Source organism: Ornithodoros turicata, chromosome 3 (assembly GCF_037126465.1).
Source record: "Ornithodoros turicata isolate Travis chromosome 3, ASM3712646v1, whole genome shotgun sequence".
Taxonomy (NCBI): Eukaryota; Metazoa; Arthropoda; class Arachnida; order Ixodida; family Argasidae; genus Ornithodoros; species Ornithodoros turicata.
The window spans coordinates 5,901,045-5,929,027 of NC_088203.1; the positions used below are offsets into that span (position 1 = coordinate 5,901,045).

The 27,983-nt window shown below is 44.9% G+C and overlaps 2 protein-coding genes across 9 annotated transcripts in view; one reads left to right on the forward strand and one right to left on the reverse strand.

Annotated features, from left to right (window-relative positions):
- Positions 1 to 27,983, reverse strand: part of LOC135387892 (uncharacterized) — a 66,838-nt gene that overhangs the window by 33,634 nt on the left and 5,221 nt on the right. For 3 of the 7 annotated variants that reach the window (XR_010421262.1, XR_010421264.1, XR_010421263.1), the window contains exon 3: positions 27,915 to 27,967. Coding sequence is in view for 4 of the 7 variants with exons in the window: in XM_064617091.1 (XP_064473161.1) it covers positions 24,070 to 27,564 (3,495 nt within the window). In the remaining 3 variants the exon portion in view is untranslated. Of the gene's footprint in view, positions 1 to 769; positions 947 to 23,929; positions 27,968 to 27,983 lie in introns of those variants that run through there. The other 4 variants (XM_064617090.1, XM_064617089.1, XM_064617091.1 and 1 more) reach the window with 3 other exon arrangements.
- On the forward strand, positions 7,744 to 11,464 carry LOC135387891 (uncharacterized). Of its 2 annotated transcripts, XM_064617087.1 has the most exons (4): positions 7,744 to 7,905; positions 8,760 to 9,038; positions 9,135 to 9,296; positions 10,110 to 11,464. In XM_064617087.1, the coding sequence occupies exons 2-4, from the start codon at positions 8,762 to 8,764 to the stop codon at positions 11,315 to 11,317; spliced, it is 1,647 nt and encodes a 548-aa protein (XP_064473157.1). In that variant the 5' UTR covers positions 7,744 to 7,905; positions 8,760 to 8,761; the 3' UTR covers positions 11,318 to 11,464. The 2 variants fall into 2 exon arrangements, with proteins under 2 accessions (XP_064473157.1, XP_064473158.1); XM_064617088.1 differs by lacking the exon at positions 7,744 to 7,905 and having other exon boundaries at positions 7,916 to 9,038.

Sequence of the window (27,983 nt, forward strand, 5' to 3'; positions counted from 1 at the left end):
ACCAAAAAAGGCCCAACACAACTGCAATTATGCTTGCCAATTCTTTTCTTCTTTTCTTTTTTTTTGCAGGAAATTAACTATCGTGACAAACCAAGCCCCACACTTACAACGAGAATTGGCCGAGGCTGAAAACAATTAGCCGGCGTTCACTTCACGGCCGTGGCAACTTTTCTCAGTAACTCGGACCAATGAGCAGGACGACGCTCCAACCAGCGTATGTCACTAACTACTACGTGCTCGCTACGTCACTCATGTATGATTGATGACGAGTACGACGGATATGAATAAACTGCGACAAAATACCTTTTTAGGCGTATGCTTCACACTGCCTTACTCAGAATGTTTTTCCACGATTTAGAAACACTGCGTGTTAACCTTCTTCCATCCTTAAACAAATTGGCCTCAAACATGTGCCACAATAAAAATAGCCGCCGTCGGATCGCGGAGACCGCGAAGTTGGCATGTTTTTTGGCACCCTCTCACACTGTACTTAAATAAGAGAAACATGCCGTTGAAAATACGTGTTTAAAAATAGTGCGTGTCGGGACCCCTCGCTTTTTCTCAATATTCTTACCAGTGCCAGAAAGCCTGCCTTTGGGGCCACACCCCATTGTCCGCCGTGGAGAGTGAAGTGAATCGGTAACGCGCTAAATCGTCAGTGCACTTTCTTCCTACTGTGACTAAAATATGTCGTGTGACAGCATACTTAAACACACTAGGTGAAAGTCAGAGGACCCTGTCAGACGGAATCATTTAGACACACCCTTACCTCTTCATTGCCTTGGGCTGAGCCAAAAAGGGCTGTCAATGCTTTTTCGATTTTGGCAATATACGGTATCGCGCTGACGATAGTCATAAGAAAGTTTCCTAACGCGGTCCAACTCATCTCCACACACTCAATGTACTCCGTGCTCCGACAATGTGCTCCGTAGACGAAAGTGTGCTGGGCGTGTTGCCAACATTCTAGACGAATGATCCGTCAAAGTAGCCAACCGATTCCGCCAGAATCCGCTAAATTTTGCGAAGAAGCCGCTAAAATCCGCTTAACGCTGAAAAGTGCATGAACACGTTGAGATTTATGTATATTTCATCCTGTTTATGGTGTTCAGGAGCATGCTTCGCATTCTCGTTAATTCTTCTTCGTCGTACCGAGGAGGTCGTACTCGAAGCAGCTCCTCGCATGCCGTCTCAAGCCCGTGTCTTGACCATGACCCGGCCCGACCTAAAGTCCCTAGATCACTCTGACCTCTTGACTCTGTGACTGATCCAGGGACTTTAGCCCGACCATGTCCGGCTTCATTTTATTGCGCAAATTGTACTCTATCGAGTTCAGCTGGCTGAAGGTGCGATGAAGATCAACCTTGAAGTGCCTATAAAGCACGTTCGTCAAGATAGCTGAACATTTGGAGCGATACATATCTTTTATTCCTTTGTCTGGAATTTTTGCACTGTCCGTGAAAGACTTCTTGTAAAGTGCCCCGACATGATCGGCGGTCAACACTGAACTGTGTTCAGCAATAAAGAGCTCTGTCCCGCCTTCAGCCTCGTGCGCTGGATCGACTTTCTCAGGGGCGATGCGAACTTGCTGTTGACGGGACGTGAAATGTCCCAATGCCTCTCTGTGCTTTGCACTGTCTCCATGTGCCTTTCAGATCTGAGTACTTCGTACCCAGCACACACTCACACCAGCACTACACCGAAGAACTAGAACCAGCACTGTACCGTTTCGTCCAATCTGCCGCCGTTTTGAACCGTTCCTTAGCACAGGGTGCCGAAGCCATTCCTTGCAAAGTTTTTGTTTGTAACTCACTTTTGGCATTTCAACAAACTAGAAGTGCACACGCCATAGACGCTAGTGAAGAAGAGAAACGAAGCCACCTCGCATTGGGAACAGCTATCGGCAAACTTTGTGGGCTACTAAAAGAGGAAGCAAGATGTCCAGACAAACTTTAATTCGTGTTCTGGTGCAGAATCTCGGGTTATGTGTCATCATTTCCCCTAGTCAACAATGCTGTGCTGGGTGTAGGGCCTTAATTTCGCGCCCTAAGGACAGAGCAAAGTCGCTTCTGTCCGGCACAAGATTACGGCCCTAACATATACATAAGACATTAAATGTTGTGGTCTGACCGAGGTACTGGTGGTGTGTTCTCCAAAACAGATCAAAAAGGTTCTAGCACAAAGGAAAGAGAGCGAATCGAAAGTGAGCAGCGCAGTGAGCAGCAAACAGCCGTGCAGATACCAAATTTCACAAAACAACTTTATTTTTGACCTTGGAGAGTGGGGAGTTTACCAAATTTCAGGTGACTGGTTTCGGTTCGGAAGTTAGCATACTGTAGGGAATAAATTGATTTTTCGGGCTTTTCAGCCAAAATGCGGCGAAAGTCTGAATCCGCTAGAATCCCCTAAATTCAGCCAGGATCCCGTCAGAAATTCCGCTAGCCGCTAAAGACATTTTTTTTCCCGCTAGATGCAAGTCAAATCCGCCAGATCTGGCGGGAAATCCGCTAAATTGGCAACACTGCTGGGCGAACGCCACGCAGCGGGAGGAACGTGTAGTATATTTCTATTGTCGAGAAAAACTCACGTGACCTCTAGCGTTGGGCCAATCGTTGGACGACGGTTGAGTAGCTTTTTTGCTTTGCTTTTTTCTGTCTCCCTGGGTGACCTGTGACGCTGGCGGTGCCTTTCCCCTTTCCCTCTGTTCTCTACCCTCTCCCCCGCTTTGGCGGGTTCTGGATTTTCGTTCGCGTCGAGTGAAATAAATAACAAAATGCGGAAGCGTTGGCTGTTTCTGTTACACAAACTGCTCAAAAACTGCCCAAATCACAAACTGCAGCCTGCTGTGCAAAACACGAACATGATATGCACATTGTTTTTGAAGTTCGAATGATATGCCGAAGCAACTTTGCATTCACTGATACTGATGTCTCACGTGGAAGATTTCACACTAGAACAACAGTACATTGGCTGCACAGGCACACACATTCAAAGATCCGGCATGACAGAGAACATGTCCATATCCCTTTGCTGCTTCTGTAGGCGCCTGGTTGACCCGCCACAAATGAACTTGTGGCGGCTGCTATGCCGAAAGGTGATGCTCCAATCACTCTGAGTGGCTTATCCATTCTACTGTATCCATGCAGATGCTATTCTGAAGCAGATATCGGTTGAGTGCTTATACCTGAACAAGAAAAATAGGGATCAGAAAAGTGAAAACCAAAAATTCTACCTGCAAAAATGCTGCGTACGCCACAGGTGTGGCGCTATGCTATGCTAAGCGGCAGAATGGAATAGGAACTGACTTACCTGTCATCGAGTGGGTAGCGGAAAAACGCAGTATTGGTGTCCTTGAATCGTTGTCGCATCAAAGCAAGCGAAGCACACCTGCCTTCCACTTATCTATCACTGAATTGACTTGCAGAAGTATCCATGAGGCACCGAGCTTTTCAGAGTCTGTATCGACAACATGTTAGGGAAGGACACTAAAAACCACCCAAAGCGGTACAGGCATAGATGCTTTGCTTGCGTCCCTGCTGCATCCAACACATTTCGAAACTTTACGGAGAGCTGCTCGGTTGCTCCGGCACCGCCGACACGGTGTCGCGTCGCCGGGTCGCCGGCTTGAGCGCGCCAAGGAAAGTTCATAATTTCAAACCAACCAATGAGCGCTCGCATACCGGGGAAGCGGCCTCAGGAGCCAATGGGCTCGTGACGGTTGAGAACTCGCGCTTCGACGTAAAAATTCTGACGTTTGATGACGCGAAAAGCTCGCAGCGCCTCACTTTAGTCCGCAAGTTAACTCGCGAGTTTCATCCCCTTGGCCACGCATCCAGGACGCACGTCACAGCAAACGTCAAGGCACACGTGACCTTAAAAAGGACTATGAAATTTCCCGAACCTACTTTGTTTTTCGCTGGAAACTGTTCTCCCCGCCGAGAAACTGATATGCCAGAAATTTTTCCGGGTGGTCCTATCCGCACTTCTCTCGCCCGTTACGTCACCGCTGTTGCGCAATGACAAGTAATGCTCGCAATAGCCATCTCCAACCGATTGTCGCCTTCCAGTTGCACCTAGAAGGTCACAGCGTCTCTGGCCGCGTATGAGGGGGGGGGGGGTATACATTTGTTTATTTAACGACTACCCACTAAGAGCCAAGGCCGAAGTGAGTGGAGTACCCTACATGGTAAAAAGAACACAGCGGTAAATTAGAATAGAGAGAAAAAATGACTAGCCTATTCTTTCTAGCACTGAACATTGTACAGCATGCCTAAAGTTTCGCGCCGTGGAAAATACATCAATATCCTGGTCATCAATTCTGTTAAACATATAAGCTTCGATCTGACTACAGGCGACATCAAATACAGATAGTTCACATAAAACAAACTTGTAGCTCTACATCTCCTAAGAGGTACATGAAATCGTACAGTAGAGAGAAGATCCAGGCACTCAACGTAACCGTTAACAACTTTAAACAAAAAGTATAAGGCAAACTCAGCCCTACGTCTACAAGGGGATCCGGAAAAAACGGTCCCGGAAAAAATGGTCCCGGAAAAAAGGGTCCCGGAAAGAAGGGTCCCGCTGGCACGAGGCGGAAAAAATGGTCCCGCAGGCAGGCGATATAGCTTTGCCATCGCTTAAACACACATCTTTGGTGTGGCAGTGATATATGTATTATATTTTGTGAACACGGTGTTTTATTTTCCTCTTTCTTTTTTTGCTTTGAATTTTTAGATAGATAAGTGCTTTATTTAGACATTCAATACATTACAAATTATAAATTGCGTAGTGAATTGCGTAGTAGTAGCACATGACTACCCCGCTAGATTAAAATTGCTACCCCAAAGTTGACAGTAACTCGATCGGTGCGGGACAGATGACATTACTGCACAAATACGCTTGGATTTATTCAAGAACAAAAACAGCGGGCAATTACATGTCACACTGCAATAGTAAGACAGGAAAAAATGGTACCGGACCCAGCCGTTATTTTCTTTCTCCCGCACATTCTTCTGAATGCTCTTAGTACATTCGTGCATACCGTGGATGAACAGTCTATGAACTAGTGCTGAAACAAGTTTTTTATTGTCACTCCCGTGTTCTTTTCTGTGTTTAAGGAGTAGCAAACCGGCTTCGCACCTGGCTGACCTTTCCTTGTAGTTATCATTATTAGTATTTTTTTTCAGTAAACTTATACCCCTCACCCCACTGGTATAACCAGCATACTTTTATTCGAGGCCTCCTCCTGACCACGCCTAGGATAGAGTAGATTACACAGACAAAAAAAACTCCGACCAAAGCCGGAAAAGAGAATAACGTCAAGTGTAAGCGCTAACCGAAGGACAGAAAGCTTTTCACCAGTACCATGCTTAGGCTACAGTAGGTTACACAGACAAAAAGTTCACTGACCTAGGTCTGAGAACTCCGGCCAAAGCCGGAAAAGAGAATGACGTCAAGTGTAAGCGCCAACCGAAGCTACTACCCGAAGCCAGCTACCGATCGAGTTATTGCCGACTTTGGGGTAGGAATTTTAGTCAAGCGGGGTAGTCACGTCTTACAACTAGGCAATTCAAAGCAAAAAAAATAAAAAAAGCAATAAAGAGCAAATAAAACACCGTATTCACAAAGCATAATACCTATCTCTGTCTGAGGAGCATCATCTGTCACACCAAAGATGTGCTCTTGTGCACAAGCGATGGCAAAACCATTCCATGCCTGCGGGATCTTTTTTTCCGCCTTTTGCCAGTGGGACCCTTCTTTCCGGGACCCTTTCTTCCGGGACCGTTTTTTCCGGGACCGTTATTTCCGGGACCGTTTTTTCCTACACCCGTCTACAAGGGTGGTCATTCCAAGTTTGGACAGTACCCAATTATGTTCATAGAAACAGCTTCTATCAAAAAATTTATCATACATTTTCCGAACGAATTGTCTCTGAACTCCTTCGATTTTCACTGATAGCTTACCGTTTAAAGCTCAGCTAGGCCGATTTTCGAGTGTTACAGAATGGAATGGTACTCACACGATGTGTTCATAAGGAAACACTGATTATGTGCGCAAAATAGTTATCCCAAACTCCTCGCGGTTTTTCGAAAAACAGAATTTTTAGGTTCACTGACATTCCGTCTTGTGGCCCCCAAACCCTGTGTCGACGACACATTCGTGGTCTGCCCGTGCTCCGGCTTTGCATGACATTTGGCTTGGTTTCTTCTGCCGAGCAGTCTGTTGCGTATATTGACGTTGGGGAAGTGATAAACAGTTCGCTCTTAGGGAGCCAGTGTATTTCTGGATTTCACTGAACCCACGAGGAACGTGAGTTTTGCTTCCTTCGACTGCAAAGCATTTGCTAGGCCGGTACAGACTTCCTGGTGTGTTTCGTGTTCTGTGCTGCGTGCCGAGAATGCGTGAGCGTTTTGCTCCCGTCTGCAAGAACACTTCAGCATGCAGTTCCAATATTTCAAACCACAACTTTCCGGAAGGCGAAAGAAAAAGCTATTGATTGCAACAATCGATTACAACTCCGACTGGGTGCCACATCCGAAAGCAACGATTTGATCTGTTCATTTGTCTCATACGAATGTTACGGAAGCAATGCGCAACTGGTTTCACACGAAGCCGAAGATGTCTCGTCCTGGATGCTGTGCCAACCTTATCTGCAGCAGGAGATTGCAGGAGCAGGACTAGGCAGCAGATAAGAATGCGAAGCGAATGCAAAAGCGAATATATGAGAGCTACGAAGGAAGCAAAGGAAATTTTACTACAACGCTTTCAGAGTACATTTCAGCAGTATCATCGTATCATATGCGCGGCAGCACATCTTGTGTACTTTGAGTAATGTATAAATTAAAATATTGGATCAGCTGTTGTATTTTGGTCACAAATAAGGTGTTCTTCCAGAGCCATCAAGGGCAGTTCAAGCAGTTTCATGTGTGCAACAGCACATACCTTTTCGCAGTTTTGAGTAAGGTAAATGGAAATCTTCCAGTCGATGTGTTTCGATCATAAATTATATTTTTCGAGACGTTTCGGGATTACATTCAAAGAGCATCATGTGTGCAACAGTACTGTAAGGTCAGTTTCTCCCGAGCCTTGCCTAAGTGGTTGAAATGATGGTTTTGTACCATGGTCACTAGCCACCTGGGGCATAAGTAGCCAGACACGCGCATTATCTAAGCGATGCTAAGCTAAATTGCTTTTAACTTCTTGCACCTGTGTTACTGAAACGCTGTATAACATCCCCTATACCTTCAGGGTCAGCTGGAAGCTTTCTGACGTACTGAAAGGGATCCTCATTCCGTATAGCGGGGATTAACAGCGCCACTAACTAAAGGGGATAACGCACGCGACTGTTGACGTTGGGCCTGTCCTTGGGCCGTGCACTTAAAGTACCACAGAAGTCATTTTTAACACCCAGTTTTCTTCCTATAAAACTGTTAAGTAGGCCAGTCAGATGCACCATGCAAAGTAATTTACACCACAGAGTCATAATTATCGCGGAAATTGAATTTAAAATACGCCGCAAAAAGCGACCATGCGCAACGGTGGTGAAGAGCAGTACCAGCCTGTGATCTGCCTGGAACCTCGCGCTGACGCTATAAGGAGAACGCTCGCTGATTGGCCTAGAGAAATGTTGTCTGCTACTCCGCTGTCGTCTGCTACTCGGCTGTTCGGGGTTCTGATACAGCCTTTCTCCTTGCTCGGTAATGCTTCGGCCGCTCCTTCTATCCCCAATAGACCAGTTCAGAAAATCCCATGATTCCCTCTCGTCGTGAGGCACTGTGGGAACTTGCTCACCGCGGGAAGCGAAGTGTTTCGAAATCTGGTCGCCATGTTAGTTTACCTTGGTGAGCTCCTCCGGCTACGTGTGTGAATTCGCCTTTACGTCTGCTGTACTCATTCACACAAGCACAGGTAAGCACATTTCGCTCTATCTCTGTTTTAAAACGGAAAAAACCGAAGTTATTGCTTAGTTAAGTGCCAAGGTAGCGGACGCTAATGTACATATTACGCCGTTCTCGATCTCGTAGCGACGTAACACCGGTGGCATTTGCTACGAAACCACGCTGCATTAGCTACGGTTGTTTATAATCTGTGAACATGGGATGGGAAAGTGCAAATGTGGTTCAATAATGACGGTGGTGTTCGTTGGAAAAAACAAACGCGCGGTTCGCTATGCTCGCTTGTCTTGAGAAGACCTCATCTGTTTCGAGTGAAATCAACTAAAAAGGGATTATAGTTGAACATCTGAAGGGAGATTTATTAATTGTACATACTGTTGTGACCCGTCACAGCGGGATGTAGACATTCGTTGATGTAGAGTTCGAGAACTCAAGGCAACTATTTTATGTACTTCTGTGTTGCGAATGATGTCACCGTCAGGCATTGCTCGTTGGAACTAACCAAGAAGCAAGTATCAACTTTGTGTGATACTGCACAATGCAATAATGTGCAATGCAATAATGTATTACAGTACCGCCTGCTTTACCGGAAGCACAAGTGCAACAAAGCTGTTGTGTATCAACTGCAAATGTTTGCACTTCCTGCGAGCCATTATTAAGCTCCGTTTGACTTTGCTTGTGTGTGTCTGCCTGTGTCGTGTGCTCCTTTTTTTTGCTTCATTTGAAAGGAGATATTTCCTCAGCATCTGGCTGATGCAACACTTTCAAAGTTCTGGCTCTTCTCTCAAAAATCTGTGTCTCATCATGAGCACTTTCAATGTTTACAACCGCACGTTGAAGTACTAAAACTGTTTTTTTCTTCCTTAGCAATGCCGTCAACGACTTCTCATGGATGCCATTGTTGTATCCCAAGCTGCAAGCACGTTCAGCTGCGCAACAGGGATGTGTCCTACCACTCTTTCCCGAAAGATCCTAGCCTCCGTGAGCAATGGGTTCAAGCCATCATTCAAAACACAGCTTTGCCAGAACTGTGGCAGCCTAAGCCCAGCCATAAGATATGTGGTGCACACTTCAATGTCTGCGGGAAGAAACAATACATGGACAAGGTGCCACGGCTCCTGAAGCCTGGCACATTCATTCAGACATGTGCGTACAAGAAATGTCGATTTGATGTATAACATGATTTCCTACAACATACACAAGTGCTGACATACTGGGTGCTTCATATGCATATGTATGCAGGTCCATCTCAAGTTGCCCAGTCTTCCCCTCTGGATGTGTCTGTGGAGGTTACTGTGGAAACCTCCTTCGAGGAAGTGTCCAGCATGAGTCTTGAAGAAGATGTATTGTCCTCTGAGTCTGAACACTTCCTAAGTCAGTCTGACTTTGTTGATGAGACAGAAGGTAGTTTTTTTCATTCTGGTGATGAATCTCCCCATTCATAATCTCAGGTTAAAATTGTTGTTTGTAATGATAACTCATGGCAACATTCTAGTAATAAAATTTACTTTTAGACACCTAAACTTGAGGAAAATAACTATCGAATAGGCATGTGTAGGCAGAAATGCAGGGGGGCTGGTACATTGCAAACGACAGAAAGGTACTGAGAGGGGGTGCACCATCATACATCACTTTGGCCCGGTTTCACCAACGCCGATTAAAACTTGAACCGAGATCAACGGTCCCTTAACTTGAATTTAACGCTTGACTGTGCTTCACAAAAGGGAGTTATTGTTACTGAAACATTCATCACGTCACCAACTAACGTTTGCAAAAAAGAATTGAGCGTTAACTTCAAGTTTTAGCAACGCTTGATCTCGGTTCAAAGTTAACCAGCGTTGGTGAAACCGAGCCTTTGTCAAGTACTAACAAGCCCCTGGTAGACTAATCCTTGAGCTCTGGAAGAACCCTGACAAACCGGACGTCTAACTCGACAGGCTATATTTCGGGCTAACAGAATTCATGGCTCATACAAAAAGAGGTCTAGAGCAGGGGTCTCATGTTGAAATTTGATTGTTGGCCACATTAACGTTGGACATTGCCGCAACTCACTTGCAAACTATCCATGTCAGCGTAACACTCTCCATGTGCGTCGTACATCCTTGTTCTTCTCTCATTGCATGACAATGTTTCAGTGCACTGAGCAGCATGTTGAACACCATCTTGTGCCACTGAGGAGCAAGAACTAACTCGAGTGTTTTTTTTTCTTCTTTTTAGGATCTGAACAATGCAGTAAACTCGAACAGCTCTCAAGAGAGAATGAGGAACTTCGAAGTATTAACTTGTGTCTTCTTCAAGAGAAAGCAGACCTCCAGAAAAGCATTGCAGAACTCCACGGAACAAATGCAGCTAACAGGAAGGAACTGCAAGATTTGCGTCAGAAGCTTTCTGCTGCAGAGGAGCAGTTTTTGAAGGAGCAACAAGCACTCTCATCACAAGTTCTTGATCTTGAGAGAAAACTGGTTGAGAAAGAAGCTAATCAGGAGAGGTTGAACCCAACACCACTAAGCATTGCCAGAGATACTGAGAAATTGCAGTTCTACACTGGGTTTAAAACAGTTGAGCGTTTCAAGAGATTTTATGAATTTGTTCATTTGGGCTATGAGAACTATAGGAAGACGTGCAGTCAAGGATCAACGAAGAGTGGGAGACCACAAAGGTTTAATTTGGAAGAGCAGTTGATTCTTGTGTTAATCCGATTAAGAGTCGGTCTGCTTGAGAGAGACTTGGCTTACAGGTACTGCACAAGTCGTGCATACATTAGTGAAATGCTCTCCTTTTGGACCGAGTTTTTAAGCGAGTACCTCAGCAGAACGCCAATATGGCCATCTCGAGAAACGGTCAATGACTTCATGCCGCCTGTGTTCAAGGAATCCTATCCATCAACAAGAGTGATACTGGACTGCACTGAACTCTACATCGAAACTCCAAGTGACTTTCGTGTTCAAAGTGACACCTACTCTGTTTACAAGAGTCACAATACAGCAAAGGGGCTCATTGGAATAGCTCCCAATGGTTTTGTCACTTTTGTTAGCAATCTTGCACCTGGCAGAATTTCAGACAGGGCACTAGTCAAGCAAAGTGGTCTTTATGATTTACTCGAGGAGGGAGATTCAGTGATGGCTGACAGAGGCTTCATCATTGCGGAGGACCTGGCCACACTGAAGGTCGACCTCAACATTCCACCATTTTTAAATGGTGCTCCTCAGCTCTCAGTTGCAGATGAACTTAGAACAAGAAGCATTGCGAAGGCACGTATTCATGTCGAACGTGTTATTCGACAGGTGAAAACATTCCGGATTTTGAAGTACGTTTTTCACAACTCAATGGCAAAGCTGCTAAACCCAGTGTGGAAAACTTGTGCATTGTTGTGTAATTTTATTGACAATCCGCTTCTTAATAGAGGGTGTGAAGGTCAGGAATGAGAGTGCCTTGTCAAGCTAATAGAGTTCTTGTACAATATTGGTTTAACGCGCGTGCCAGCAAGGACGTGAGTACTGTGATTAGTCGTTTTGTGTGTGTGTGTGTGTGTGTGTTATTTCCAGTCGCAGATAAAAAGGCTTGTGAATTACTGCATATTTTTCAGAGCATTAGTGCTCCAAGTACTGTTAGTATTCTGCACAACACTATTATGTGCCACCTTCACCAAAGCTGGTTAAGGTTGACGAAGCGTCCTTGAACTTGAAATTAGGTCTCAACTCTTTTTCTGTAATGGTAGCTAGCATTAATGGAACCCATCGTACATAACTAAGATTATTCAAAAAAGAAAATTGATGGCTACCTTCAAGTTAAGGGACACTTCATCGTGGGTCAGTCAGTGTTTGTGGAACCGGCCATGTGCAAACCGGATGTCTAGCTGACCTGCTTTCCGTGTCAAGATGACAAAGGTACAGTTTCACCAATGGCAATTAACAGAGACTTGAACAGAGGTCAACAGTCACTAAACTTGAAATTAAATCATAACTGCGCTTCACTAAATGAGTTGTTACTGAATCATTTGTCACATCAACTAACGCTTGCAAAAAAGAATTTATCTCTGTTCAAAGTTAACCAACATTGGTGAAACAGGACCTAAGTAGCAAGAATAAATACAGTTCACACAAACTCCTGTTTATTATGGAAACCATAATGTCGTTTCGATGTCTATACAGACGTCATCTTCAGCAAAAGAAAACGCTGCCTGCGAGTCCTAGGTAAGTGTGACAGTGGCCCCTTGTGGTTGTTGCAGGAATTCTTTTCATGATGTATGTGCCATGACCCAAGGAATTTTCTCACCCCCTTCGGGTTCACGTGCCAGTGTAGTGGCATTGTCAAAGTTGAAAATCACTTTCAACTACGACAATGCCATTACACTGGCACGTGAACACAGATGGGAGCGAGAATATTTCTTCAGTCATGGCACATACATCATGAAAAGAATTCCTGCAACAACCACAAGGGGCCACTGTCACACTTACCTAGGACTCGCAGGCAGCGTTTTCTTTTGCTGAAGATGACGTCCGTATAGACGTCGAAACGTCCCAAAACCTTTGTTACTCTTTGTTATGCAACTCTTCATGGAAATACACTTTCAAATGAAACGAATGATGATAGTCTCACATACATTTGACCTAAGCACACAATGATTTGTTGCTGTTCACTGTGGAGCTGTAGAATTTTAGCAGTGCTGGAAGCATTGTTGCTTTCCATTGGTGATCATTAAATTCAATTCTTTGCACAAAGGGGCTGCCGCTACCACTGTCTACCACAAGGTCGCACCACAGAAGTCCGGTCAAAGCCAGCTGACCTTGTATCTGGAAATAATATTTATGTGTTTGCTTCAATTTTCCGTCCTTTAGAAAGGGCGCCATATTGGAAGCAAGGGCATCTGCAGTTTGCATGTTGTTATCTTTAGCTTTTGCCAGCGTTTTAACCTCGAGGAGCCCATAGCCATTAATTTCTCTGTCATAAACGAGACCATCAGGGGAGGCACCTAGGTCTGGCACTCCAGGATTCACACAAAGTCCCACAGGAAAAATTTGGACATTTCTTTCTTTCTTGTATCTCAGTATGGCTGGTTTTTCGTTCTCTTGTCCAATCCTCATATATCTTGTGCTGTGGGACTGCTTGCAAAATATCCTGTCGATGAACTTCTGGTCTACTATTGCTTTCCTTCTGATGACGTCACCAAAGTTGGAAGCTGTCAACCTAGTAGACCTTTCTTTCATCCACAGTTTCACAGAGCCTTGGCCACGTGTGAGTCTCTCGAGCTCCTGTGCTTCCTTTAGGTTGATGCTGTGTACTGGCGTATGTGACTCAGCACACTCTTTCCACAGCTCTTGTATGGGCAGGCTGATGGGATTTTCTTCCGTGGGTTGTGAAATGGTGGTGTTGCATTGTACTTTTCTCACAGGCTGATAGTTGGCCTCTTGCAATATTCGGGCGTGCATCTGGGATTCCATACTGCTTGCAGCTATATTATTTGCGAGCATCTTCAGAGCATCTTCTGTAGGTGATACCTCAGCTTTCAACTTCGACCGTTTGGCTGGTGCTGCTGGTTTGCCCGGAACATGTTTCTTAAACACAAGCTGTGGAAACTCGTTGCACTGAAGGTTCCCTTTAGCATGGCTGCGACCCCATTTCTGCGGTTGCTCAGTGCACGAAACTTTGTCAGGAACATAAGAGCAGTTGGCACGAATCACGTCCAAAAGAAACCATGCCAAAGCTCCCACGTGTTTGCAGACGCCACCACTGCCAGATGGGCACTGACAATAGCCGCCTCCAATTTTGCCATTTCTATTAATACGAAGTGAAGCAACATATTCCTTTCGCAGTGTAAACGACGCTTCCACTGTAGCCTTCACTGTAGTGTCTGTGGCGTGATGCAGTAGCACATTTCGAACTTTGTCTGCCTTGAACATTGCATAGCCTTGTACGTAGTGTTTTGTCGCACCCACGGAGTTCTGATAGTCCAAGATGGACTTTTCACAAAACTCCTTTGGGAAGCTTTTAAGCTGTTTGGTCCAGGGACCCTTTGGGAGATCTTTCACATGATGACTCTGCCTGTAACATACAACATAAATCTGAAATGTGGTCAAACCGCTTCAGATATGCCAAGTACATGTAGCCTTAAAATTGGCAATGAACCTGAGCAGCTAAATTTCGAAACCTGCACTATTCGTATGGACTAATCAGCATGCTTGGGTAACACACAGCCAGACAAGGTACGACCGGAGGCTACATAACAATTATTAACGAAGCAGCGTATCAGTAAACGCATACTAGTTGACATGTTGTGTCGAGGGAACGTTTGTGTTATGTTGCTGCAACATTCAGACAGCGTCACAGCCATATTCAGTCAACGCAAATAAAATATGAGGGAACATTTGTGTTATGCCTCTGCAATATTGAGACTGCCTTACAGCCACAGTTTTCCAGCAAGAAATACAATATTAGATCACCATTTGTGTTACATTGCTGCAACAGTGAGACAGGATGACAGCCATATTTTTTTAGACACAAATTCAATATTGAGGCAACATTTGTGTTATGTTTCTGCAATGCAGAGACAACGTTATGCCCATACTTCTCCATCACAAATACAATGTGGAGGCAACATTTGCGTTGTAATTTTGCGACATTTAGACAGCATTACAGTGATATTTCTCTGAAGAGAAATACAACATTTCAGGCAACATATTCGTAATGTGTCCAGGCTTTGCGAGGGGGTCTCGTGCATTCCTCTTAGTTAATATCCCATGTAGCACAAGCCTGATTTAAAAACATGGTACTTGACAGGAAGGGATGTCAGGAATGTTGTTGGGTATACTTGACTCATTATAGATACATGGTATGCATCATCACCGTAACAAATGTTTTACGCCCCACTACACCTAATGGATGTACCCCAACAGTTTGTGTTTCAGTATATGCTCTATCCAGTGGGACGTCCAAACTGTTGTCTACCTCCATAGGTATCTCTCCAGCTTGATCACAATACAGGTCTCCCCGGCCCCCAGTCAGGCGGGAGAGGCACGACACTTATGTAGACACGATTTGAAAAATGTGTACATACAGTGCCACAATGTTGTTGCTGTGTTGTGGGCACGTTGCTCGAATGTTACAAATTAATGTTGCAAATGACGTAAGGTCGTGGGCATTAACAACGCTTGGACAACGCTGCAGTATAACATTGATGAAATGTTGCCATACCATTGGGTGCTAGCTGTGGTGTATTTAACAAATATGGATGTGAACGCTTTACAGTGTTGTAGGAATGTTACATAACTGTTGCCTAAATATTGTTGAACATGAAAGAACTGATGTTCTAAGGCTGGAACAACACAGAAGGGACAATTATATACAAAGCCTCAATTTGCCTAAGAAATTAACGATAAAAGATGAAAGTAGGTAGGTAATATTAGGTAGGTAATAAAGATTGGTAGTATTTCATCCTTCATTAGCAATATTGTGTCCGCGTTGAAGGATATTGCTGTGACGGCGTCACAATATTGTGGAAACGTGACGGAAACTAGTTCCAGCAACGTTGCAGAACAGATTGACAGAGGACATTGGCCATGTTTCTGCAACGTTTGAATAAAACATTACCATAACGTTCCGCGAACAAATTGTGCTACTAGGGTATGTTTATATCAACAAAGTGTTCGCGTACGCTTGTTTGAAATCGGCACACCGCGGTTTATCCCATCTCAATCTCCAGGCGTTGCATGTGTAATGGTGGTGGTGGTGATGGTGAAAGGGCTTGCCGTTGTCGGCCTCATGTATGTGGGCAACGTCACGGCATGTGTAATGCTTTGGAGTAATAAACACGTGCAGCGAGTGGTCTGCCTTCGAATGCAATACTGTCTTAACACTTTAAAGCTCAACAATAGGTAATATGGGCTGCGAAGGCACTTTCAGATAACCGTGACTGCGCATGTACTACGTCGTTCGTTTCAACGGCCTCGTCAATGCTTTGATTGCCTTGCCAGCTGTTTCCATACCGACAAAATCTTCCCATCTGAGTCCAAGCTGACTAAATAAACATTTTTTTTCTATGTGGAAAGCACACTAACGTAACTTAAAGCTAGACGGTGCACGCCGCGCACAACCGAAACTAGTGTTACCTGTGAATACTTATTGACAACAAGTTATTATTGTTTGCAACCACAGTTTTCTTACTAATCCTCACTTCAATGAGAGAGTAGATTGTTCTTAATACTTACTCCATGTGCGTAATACGGTCGTAGTCGTTGGAACGCGATATCTTGCTTGCAGTAGCAGTGTCCGTGCGTCCCGACCGGTAAAGCCGTACCGACCGCCGACCGGAAACAGCCGAGGTGGAGGAGAAAAACCGAAACTAGCCCGCCATACCGAAACTGATTTCCCTCTCTCCCATGGTATCAACTCCCCATACTGCACCGCGTCGCTTGGCATCATGGGATTTTCTGAACTGGCCTATTCTCCGGGAAAACTGGCAAAACAGGTTTACGGCGGCAAAGGGACAATGCGCTGACCCCCACTGATCGGCAAACCAGAACGAGTCTCCTTATGCCGTCATCGGTGACGTGCCATCATACCTCCTCATCCTCGTTATAGCTGGAGTGGCGAGTTAAGGGTGAAGGCGCGGAGCTATGTTTATGTGAGTTTTTTTCTGGGAAACAAATTGCACACATCAAAACCTTTCGCGCTATTCTGTATAATGACACACACACTTTCATCAGATGTCTTAATCTGAAATTTTTTTGGATGGCCCTCTGTACTCCTTTAAGGGATGTTTTCCCTTACAAAGGCTTTTGTCATCTATGGTAGCAGACGCCGGAACGAACATTACCGGCTGTCTCCGGATTCGCAAATAATAGGCGGGGCCTCAGACTCTGGCTATAAAATGCTAAGTTAGCCTTGGCGAAACAACTCGGCCTGGGGACTTGCGGCTGGCAGGTCCGGGACCTCGTCGTCAGCCCTAACACCGTCGGGTTCCTGTCTACGTACCTACGCTGTAAATATTCTATAATAAACCAAGCTGCCAACTTCAGTTGCGTCGACGTCCTGCTTCCACTTCAACTGGTCCGACTCCAGGGATATCAAGGAACCATCATCGGGATTTTCATCTCAACATCCCGGACCACCGGAAAGGGAAACTTTTACTAGTACATTCTTTTCCTCAGGTGAAGTAAGGTAAATCTGTCCCCTGTTGTGTTCTGGCGATGCAGCAGAAGCTTGTGTTGCATTCAAGTGGTATCATGTATACAAAAACTTGTTTTATGCCTTTCTGTATCTGCTGTACTAATATTGTGAGTACAGAGACATTCCTGCAGAGCATATCGGAGTATCTTGTGTGCTATTGTTGGTATGATCTGCAGCAGTATATTGGTAACATTAATTATTCAATGACTTCAGCTAACATTCACATTCTTACTTCCAGGCAAACCTGTCACGCAGATGCCCTACCCCTTGGTATGCTTAGTTCAAGATTGCGGTGAATCACCCCTGGCCATAGTCATGATTTATTTGTTGTTGTTGTTGTTGTACCGAAACAATCCAGCTGGAGCATTATTTTTCAATTGGCAGTGGCATTACTATCACAACACACCACACACACTGCATGTCTAAGGTGCGTGTAGAATCAGGGTGTCGGAGCGAACCGAAAACCGGAACCGAAAACCGAAAAAAAAACGCTATTTTGGTGCGAACCGGAACGGAATCGAAACCGTATACGTTTCTTTCGCTCAGGAAGGAAACCGAAAAATATATTTAACGGTTTTCGGTCAAAAAACTTCGCCGGTTTGTAGTACGGATAGGCGAATGAAACAGACGTCGTGTGCTCTGAAGTCATGTCATGGGTACCATACGAGGGTTACGGTTACGGTGGAATGTATGTCGGTATACTATGACCCTTAGGCTCCCTTTGTAATGGTTTATCGTTCGCGCACGCACACAGGCTTAGAGGTACATGTGACAGTCTAGCAATGTGCCGTACTGTTCGAATTTGATCCCCGCAAACTCTCCTCAACTAAACAGAGACCCAAGGGGGCTGCATAACGGCTTCTTTATCGGTAATGTCGCGCAACGCGTCTCTTGTTTGAGAGCAGCTAAGTTGAATACATTTACGTATACGCGAGGGCAAGCCCGTGCGAAGTGGGAACTCTTTTGTGGACAGGACACGAAGAAAATAAAACGGAGCCGTCGAGCGCTATTGTCAGTGAAGGTGTTCCTCGATTTGCGTTGTACTCGTGCGGTGGTGCTTGCTGGCTAGACAGTAGCAACAGACGTTCAGATGGGACGCGATCGCTCCAACCCAGCAAGAAAGTACTTTACGTATGACATCACGAGAAACAAGTCCGTGTGTAGCATGTGCTTCAAGAAAGGAGAAAGCCTATTTGAACAGACAGTAACCTACAGAAACCAGGAGCTACCAATTTCACAGCTGTCTATTAATATTAAATACCATGTATGCGGAATAAACGGGTTTACATTTTGTAACATTGATTTTTTTGTGGGGATAAATATTCCCAGCAGAAGCGGAACCGGTTAAAAACCGGTATGAACCGTTATTTTTTTTGCTCCGGAGCAAAACCGGTACCGGATCGTTTATGATGTAACCGGAACGAAAACCGGAACGAAAAACGTTTCGGTTCGACACCCTGTGTAGAATGCATCAAACCTATTCTCAGGTACAGGCGAGCTGGTACGCAATTACAACATGAAACAACTGACACAGAGATCGTAAAATTATGCCTTTTCCTCCGCGCCTCGGGTTTCATGTTGTTATCCTCACGTGCAGCTCATTTCGCCTGTGCTGTGCAGCATGAGCAACTGCACATTTTGTTTTGGTCACATGACACGGGACATAAACACGGTGAAACCTTCCTATGTTAGACACCCGCGGTGCAGCCGAAGCGTGTCCTACTTATAGAGGTGTCCGAATTACAGAATATGAGGGAAACAAAAAACAGAAAAGATCACAGCTGTGTTGCCAGAAATGTCCCCTTCTTCAATTTATGGTCCTTAATGGTCCTTAATGGTACCTGGTGGTGGTACCCGGTGGTAGTGGTACCTCTACCCGCTCTTCACTGATAATTATTACTGATTTTGGTAGATTAAATTCCATTCAGATTCCACTCAATTGCTCAATGGATCCTCTGGAGCTTTTCGACCAGCGAGGACTTGTCTCGTTCCCAGGAAGCGCCAGTCCGCTTTTCATGACATGTTTTTAGGGCAACCAACCGTCCGATATCGTCTCGACATGTTGGCGCAAACCACAAGATCCGACTGCCATAGACTGCGACCATCGCGCGGAAGCTGACGTCATGGAGATTTGCACTACCGATGAACGCATACGCGGGATCCTACGGCGCATGCTCCTGACGGGATCTTGACACGTCACGATGACGCGTCGCGACCCTGTCGTGGTCCCGTCAACTTGCCTGCTGTGTCTCCGCGCGGCAGCTCGCCACGGCGCGGCGCCAGCTGCACTCCCTTCGCCGCTCCCGAGGATACGCCTCGCATGACGGGAATAAAACTTTGGTTCTAGACTGAGAACCTTTGTCTTCTCTCGTTTCACAACTTGACACGTTTTCTTTGTGTGATTGCTACTAACGTCGTAATGTGTTGATGAAAGTTGAGGAACGAAAAGCGGATGACTCAAATTTATTTTACTTTCTGAATTGCATAAAAAGTTAGCGCTACATGCACATGTCTTGCCACAGGCTTCACCGAAGCATTACGCGTCCGAACAATAAAGAGCAGTTTAAGCAAATCAGTCCAGATATCCTATAGGTGGAGGTGAAATTTCCGACGATGGCCACGTTGCAACCAACCAACACACGTTGCTTTGTTCTTTTCAACCCAACTCCGGCACAAGAGGCAATCCAGTGTGAATTGGTCATCGCACAACCAGGGTGTCGGAGCGAACCGAAAACCGGAACCGAAAACCGAAAAAAAAACCGCTATTTTGGTGCGAACCGGAACGGAATCGAAACCGTATACATTTTTTTCGCTCAGGAGGGAAACCGAAAAATAATTTAACGGTTTTCGGTCCAAGAAAAAACTTCGCCGGTTTGGACTACGGATAGGCGAATGAGACGTCATGTGCTCTGAAGTCATCTCATGGATACTATACGAGGGAGTAGTGGTATATATAAGATCTTATAACAATGGGCCGCTCAGGTTACATGCGACACGCACACGCACGATAAGATATATCAGAAAACAATGGAAATCATGTATCGATAGTGTGAACAATGGGTTCCCAGGTTTCAATAACATGCGCCGCCAGGATAAGGTAACGGTTAACTCGGGTAAACAATGGGAACTCACGTGTCGATAGTGTTTGATGGGCACCTGGATGCACGTTTAATGACATTTAATAACACGCAATGACATGTAATAACGCACAATGACATGTAATAACACGCAAATGACATGTAATAACACACAAATGACATTTAATAACAGGCAATAACATCTGATGACATTTAATAGTATTTTTCCGATCGGGTTGACGTCAGTCCGTCACCTAGTTTGGTTGCCGCGTCAGAGCGCCAGGTAGTTTCGGTTCCCACCAAGCGCCCTCTAGTTTTCAAGCTTTGGCCGTCTGTAGTTTCGGTTTCGGTTTTAAATGAATGGACGCCAAGCTTGGTTGCTCCACGTGTAGTTCTGGTTTCAGTTTCGAATTCCTAGGTGTTGCCAGATGCCCTCTGGTTTCAAGCTATTGACCGACTGTAATTTCGGTTTCAAACCGCAGCACGCTAGTTTCGCTGTGACAACGTCAACGCATTTTCTGGCGATATAAATTAAGCGTACGCGTAGAAATTTCATCAGAAAAAGAGAAAAAAAAACATGGTTGACCAGTTCTATGTGAACCTGCTCTCAAATGCATCTTTGGATGTGTTTCCCGACAACACAATGAGCAAGTTCCGAGTAAAGCTAGCCCATCCACAGACGTTGGAGGGTAGGTGGGAGGCCGCTTTAACAGAAATCAACATCCCTTTTGCGATTAAAAATGTAACTGACACAGTCAATAGTATATCGGAAACGACATTCCTTGGTTCTACGATTGAAGCAACAGAAAAGGTCAAGTTCAACGCTAATGAAAACATTCTCTTGTCTTTGAGACAATTTTTAGCAAAACATTTGCAGCATAAGACAAGAATTATACGTGGTAGCGGTCATTATGAGATACAACTTCCTCTGAACTATGGTTTGGAAATTAGCGCAACTCTTGCCGCTAAGCTTGGCATGGCTGAAAAGATAATCGGCTGTGGAGAGTTGGACAGAGGGTCACCCGTGAAGCTACTCAAATACCAGGTGGATACAGAAGAAACGATTAACATAGTTACCTATCGTTCACGAACAGTAAAGTATGAAGTTCCAGAAGGCTACTACGAATCGGGGAAGGACCTCGTTAATTCCATTAACCATGCCTATCGAACAAAACTTCATTTGTCGCAAGATGCTCGTCTCCTCGTATATAACCCATACAACGGAATTTGTCACCTTGAACGCATGAACGATGGCTATGTGACCTTTCATCCTTATTTGGCTTTGATGTTGGGCTTCGGAAAGAGGACAACTTTCTCAAGTTATGCAGTCGCCGAACGAGACGTTTGTCTATTCCCTGCTCAAAACTATATTTTCATATACTGCGATGTCATCGAGAACGAATTTGTGGGTGACGTGACAGCACCACTTCTTCGATCGATACCATTCAGGGTCCAGGGTAGGAATGATGTGATGTCTTATTTATTCACAAACCTGTACTATAAATATGTATCTGCGAAGGAATTGACAACCATTCAAATCGAGTTGGCAAACGAGATAGGTGATTTCATTCCATTCATTTCTGGCTCTGGACGTGTCGGGTTGACGATCCACCTACGTAAATGTATATAACAAACCCACCATGTTGCATAGCACATTTTGGTGCAGGAAAGCGAGAGCATCTACCACACTATACTGCTCCCGAGCTTTATCAGATTGGAGGAGGCATATTTGGTGACGTATTGAGGGGTTTCTTGCCCATACTGACCAAGAAGGTAGCGCCATACGTTGGGAGAAAGCTCCTTGATACTGGAAGACATATAGCCGAGGAAGTCCAGCAAGGAGCATCATTTCGAGAAGCCGTCAAGAAAGGAGTAGACCGCACAGTGCATAAAACTCGTGACGAGTTACTTCAGAGACTCACAGGGAAAGGAAGAAAACGCAAGGCCGTTAAAAAAGCTCGACCTGCGGAGAAGCGAAGGAAATCTGACTTCTTTACTTGACAGAAAAAAAAAATGTCTATTGCAGTAGTGCATAAAGATTCCTGTCTGTGTACTACAAACCAGCTGGAACTCTTCTCTCTTCCACCTACAAATTTTGCTTTGGAGAAGTCTGAATACGTCGAGTTTTTCCCAGTATCTGCTCCGACATCAAGCGGAGTGATCGAGTACAATGTTCCGGGACTCGGTGGGGGCTTCTTTGATCTTCAATCCAGCTTTTTGCATATTCAGTGCAAGATCATTCGAAAGAATGGAGATCCAGCGGTAACTACAACAAGCACTTCAACAACACCTGATGCAGTCATACCTGTCCAAGCGTTTGGTTCATCATTGTTTCAACACGTACATATCTACCTGAATTCAACCTTGGTTTCGAGTTTCGAACATTATGGCTACCGTTCCTACTTGGACATCATTACGAATGCCAACAATGTAACTCAGACACACACCCTTTCAGCAATGTTATACGAGCCAGACCCTTTAGGCACGAGTGAGGTATATGCTCCCACATCTGATTCAAAAGGAGTTTTCGCTCGTTACAAGCGAACCAAAGGATCGGCACTGTGTGACATGTACAGCCCAATCTTCAGCGACATATGTCAACAACAGAAGCTCATTCTTAACGGAACCGACATTCGAGTTGTGCTACGTCAAGCGTCGGATGATTTTCGTCTCTTGCAAGCTGATGGTGCAACAGAAAAGCACACTGTGGAATTTTCACGTATCGTGCTCTATCTCCGACGTGTTCAGTTATCGCCGAGTATACTTGTTGGTATAGAACGAAGACTTCAAACAACACCTGCAGTATACCTTCTCCGAGGACTGGAAATTAAGTACAGAACCATCGCCCCTAACCAATCTCAGGTGATATTTGACGACTTGTACAGCGAGCGAGTTCCCTCCAAGTTAACAGTATTGATGGTCAGGAGCGATGCCTACCAAGGTAGCAGACCACGAAACCCATTCAAGCTTGAGAACTTCAAACTAAAACGAGCACTACTGGACGTTGGTGGACAACAGTACACGGATGAGTTCGACTTCCAACGAGACATCTATTCCAAAGCCTATATACACCTGCTTCACAAACTAAAACGCAAGGATATACCAATAGCTCCAGCTGCGTATGCAAAAGAGACATTTATGCTTTATTACCATCTGACTCCAGATGCAGAAGTGAATGCTCTTTGTCCTGTTGTTCAAGCCAACGTTCGTCTGACCCTAACGTTTGCTGCCAATCTAACAGAAGCAGTTACGGTGTTGTTTGTATCCGAAACACCACGTGTGCTAGAAATCAACAAAGACAGACGAGTGAAATTTGTCTGAAAAATAAACATGGAGGAGTGGCAGTTCTATGCAGCATTCAGTAGACACTACTGCACCAGAGAACTGTTTCGGGGAACCTTTGCATGCAATGAAATCGCAAGACAGGAAGCCATACCCGGGATTTATGTGATTAACACAGCTCCAAGGAGCAGTAACGGTGAACACTGGACCATGACTTATGTTTCCGGTGACAATGTGGTTACGTATTTTGATAGTTACGGCATTCAGCCCGTCTACAAAGAATTCTACCAATTCATTCATCCTACCAGGTCATTTTACTATAACAAGAAAAGACTTCAGGGCTATGGATCAGCTACATGTGGCCTCTACTGCCTGTATGTAGGCAGCATGCTCGCTTGTGGATTCTCGCTCCGAGAGTGCACTCAGAGATTTTCGTCAACGAACTTCACACTGAACGACAAGCTGGTACCCGTCCTTGTACGGAAGCAATTCCCAAGAAAGACAGACAACATGTCATGTTGCAGTGTACTTTGACACAATAAAATTGTATTTATTTCCATGTCGTTACAGGCACAATCTTATATATATATATATATAAAAAACAGCATTACAACAACAACAGCCAGGTAGGAAAACATATGCATAAAAACTGTCTACATCTTTCCATTGGATGCGTACCCAAAGGGTAACGTGTGGATACCATCCTCACAAATGAAACGCTTTGTGTCTAGGGGATTTAAAGCTACTTTCGTAACACATACACTTTTATTTATATTTTCCTTGCGCACAATGAGGTTCTGACAAACTTTGTACACTTCACCAAGCTTAAGAGAGTCTATGTACATTGAATAATGCAACTTCTGGGCTTCACATTGTTTCACCCCCTTAGCACGATTGTATCGTCTTTTACTATGGAGGTCTAGTGCATAGAGCTTTGGTTTCAGGCAACAGAACCCTAGGATGTGGTCGTGGGGCATTTCGTTCTTAAATTTTCCTAGCACCATCTTGTTTTTCGTAGAATACATCGAGTCATCACAAGAATGACCAGATGTATCAAGGTGGGTATCGGCGAGCTCCGCAAGGGCCTTCTCATCGCTCAGCATCACGATATAAGAATCTGTGTCCATATACAAGAGCCTTGTGTCCGGGGCTACCCGAAGCAAGTTGTTATAATAAAAGTCATACATCATGACTTTAGACAGCTCGAGAATAGTGAACCCCAGGTACAGAGGCTGTCGCATACGGACTATCGATTGAGCGAACTGAAACAAGACTACGTTAGAGCTTAGAGCCCTGAATTGTTTGAGGTTCGGTTTACGCAAGAATCTCAACACTTGCTCCTCGGAAGTTGCTAAGCGACAGTCGACAAACTTTCGTACATTCATACATGTTTTCCCATATACGGAGTTAATTAAACACTTGTACAGGTTACGTTCGAAGGTATTGGTTGCCTGCTTGCGTAGTTCATGATGGAAGTCAACATAGGATCGCAGGAATGGTTTTTGTTTGAACCTGAGCACCCGGTGAATTTTCTCGAGCCGAAGACCCAACTGTAGGTACAACTTTAGACTGCGATAATGAAGAAAATACTTCTTCTTGTCAAGCAGTGTAAGGAGTAATTTCGGTTCTATATCATGCTGTGGGAGGTTAAATTTTTTCATCAGGTCTTTCTGATAATCCGAAAGCAACTCATACGGGAGGCTCATTTTTTCGGGCGCGAGCGGTAAATCTTTATGTCGTTCGTGGAGCTCTTGTACGTAGGCCAGGTCTACCTCTAAAAAATAACCAACGTCTGCATAATCTGCAACAAGGGTTACATCTAAACCTGCAACCTCTTCGGGTGACAGCCATTCAAAGTCTCCGAATGGGAGTGGTTCACGCATCACTGTGCCATAGAGTCCATTTATGTCCATGTAATGAATTATGGTCTTTGGTTTTTCGGGATCGTACTGATCTGTCCCTGGGACATTTGCAGTGGCCATTCGCGTTGAACACTGGGTCATACCACCACGCAGGCCCCGTTCAATTAACAGATAGGCATCGGGATCGTGGATTAAATCCAGATTAATCCGGCTCATTTTTAGTGCGCAAGACATGCTTAGTCCCGGGAGTGACACGAAATGAAGTGGTTCAATTTTGTGCGTCTCCAACGCCCATATTCGGAAGTTTTGAAACACGTCTGCCAGAAGCAATGCGTCCGTCAGAAGGTACAAATCCGAGTACTCGCCCAGGCTCTTCAGTTGAAATTTTTCAAACACATTTTGCGCATGGCGGTAATCTTCCTCGCTCACTTCTGATCCGTTCAGTTGGTTAAAGAACTGGTCACGTGATGGCAAACAGGGCTCGTCGTAACGTTCAAAAGAGGTAACGTAGTTATAACAGAAAACCCCTTTACGTACAACCAACCTGAAGTAGTCCTCCTCTACGAAAAACTGACGCAGACACCTGAAGTTAGATTCACCTTTGTCACATAGATTTTTCATCAATGTGTCGAGACTAGCATTGAGGAAGCTTAACGAGTCTATGAAGCGGAACACACCAATGTCTATAGCCTTAAACTTTTGACATCTGGAGGCTATCACTCTGATATCTGTCTTCCGAAGCAGGTGCAGATGAGCTACTATGAATCCGAGGTCATAATTGGCATTATGTGCAATGATGGGCACTTTCCGTGGTATCCGCAGTTTCAGATTACATCCCTGACACAATGATTGGCGAAATTCTCCACTTACGTGATCATGGTCTCGCACTTTCTGCTTCTTAGTGAATGGTTCTTTACAGATGTTACAGTGAGTGGCTTCAGAATGTTCGAGTTCGTCTCCTGGGGTCATTTGCAAGGGCACAGTCTCGTGCAACATCGCATACAGCTCATCATGCAACTTACGCAATAGTTCCATGAAAACGGAAACGCAGTCTGCACCACGGTAAATATGTTTCTTCAAGACATACGAATCGCACGAGCGTATGACGAGGAGACAGAAGGATGAAGGGATGTGTTCCTCGTAGACATTCCCGCCTCCCGAACACGGTGATAGTACACTCTCAAAGTCGCATACACAGTAGAAGGGAACTTCCGACATCAAATGCTCTCCGGCAAACGACAGTGTCTCACCCTTCTTTGGAAAAATAGTCTTGGACACTTTTTGTTGTTTACACATTAGTAGATGATCGGCGAGTACACCCGGGGTGGTGAAACCCATCGTACACCGTTTGCAGTGAAAATAACCAGGTGGTGTGAACAAAGCATTGAAATTAGTAATGAGTACAAAATGGAAGTCAATCAGCAGTAGATCGACATGCTTCTTGCACTGGTCGTCAACAACCTTAATCGGGTAAACATATTTTTCATCTTTGTCATAACCGTACACGTTAATGCTCACATCGTTCTGCTTCTCAAACATTTCTACATCTTTCGGGAACACTACAGGAAACGTCTCTGGAAATACATATTGAGACAGGTATGACCTGTAGGATGAAGCTCTGCGTCTGTAAGAACCCTTTGCAGGATGTAGACCGGCAAGTACGCAAAATGCGAAACACATGTTCTGTTCACTATCCTCGTGAAGGTCGACACTCAGAAGACACCGACACTTTTTTTTCAATTCGTTTGGCAATTCAAAGTCGGTACAACCAATGAGCTGTGGCGCGAGACGACCGACATGAAGAATGCAGGCGTGAATTCGAAATAAGAAAAATCCCGACCCTTGCATTTCAAGCTTTTCTAAATTGTTGGTGACTTCAGTGCCTACTTCAATGACAGCACGTTCTACGTCTCGTTCCGACCACAGCGTATGCACACTCGAAGGAATAAATTGAGTGACAAATATGATCTCATCCTCAGGCGTATGTCGACCGAGTTCCGCCTTCAGCAAAACATAAAAGCGTAACGGAAATCCGAAATGTCGAAGTACACCGGCAAGGTAGCGTCCGTTTTCATGAAAGAATGTGCTGACATCCTGCCCGTCGTCGTCTCTGTCATGTAGATGAAGCTCATAGCGGTTGGTATAGTTGCGGAGCGTACAGAGTGTCTCACAAAATGGGATACAGGGTGTTGCAAGGTTATGAACGTTAGCCAGATGAACTTGAAGTCCCAGCGCTGTTGTGTAGTGCTGCCGATCGGCCGGAGGACAAAGGTGGCATGTCACCATTTCTTTTTATTTTTTTACTCGGATTGACCGAACACGATGTCTGGCGAAAGAAGACGTTTCCCCTCTTTTCCAACTCGCTCTTTCTTCTCCATCCAGAGTCCGCTCGTGTTCCTCATGTCTTCGATGTCTTGAGTGCTTAGTTTATGAAACCGAGCTGGAAGGAACACCTTTACGTGCTCGTGATCCTTCATAATTTCTACGTAGACCGCCTCGCCATACCTCGTTTCAATTTTGTTAACATCAACCACATCATACTTGATGTTTTTAGGAATTGTCGCCATTTTTTGAAACTCTCCACATTTCTTTAACTTGTCAAGTTTATGCAAGATCGACGAAGACATGATGCTTACTTGTACACTGATGCAATGATGACGACGATGATCCTTCGGACACGTTGGACCGACTGAAAACAAAAGGAG

What these genes read in the sequence shown, in the direction of transcription:
- LOC135387891 (XM_064617087.1), top strand. Translation starts at nt 8,762, where the DNA reads ATGCCGTCAACGACTTCTCATGGATGCCATTGTTGTATCCCAAGCTGC. An exon ending in TGGCACATTCATTCAGACAT is followed by an intron (nt 9,039 to 9,134) that starts GTGCGTACAAGA and finishes ATATGTATGCAG; the next exon opens with GTCCATCTCAAGTTGCCCAG. An exon ending in CTTTGTTGATGAGACAGAAG is followed by an intron (nt 9,297 to 10,109) that starts GTAGTTTTTTTC and finishes TCTTCTTTTTAG; the next exon opens with GATCTGAACAATGCAGTAAA.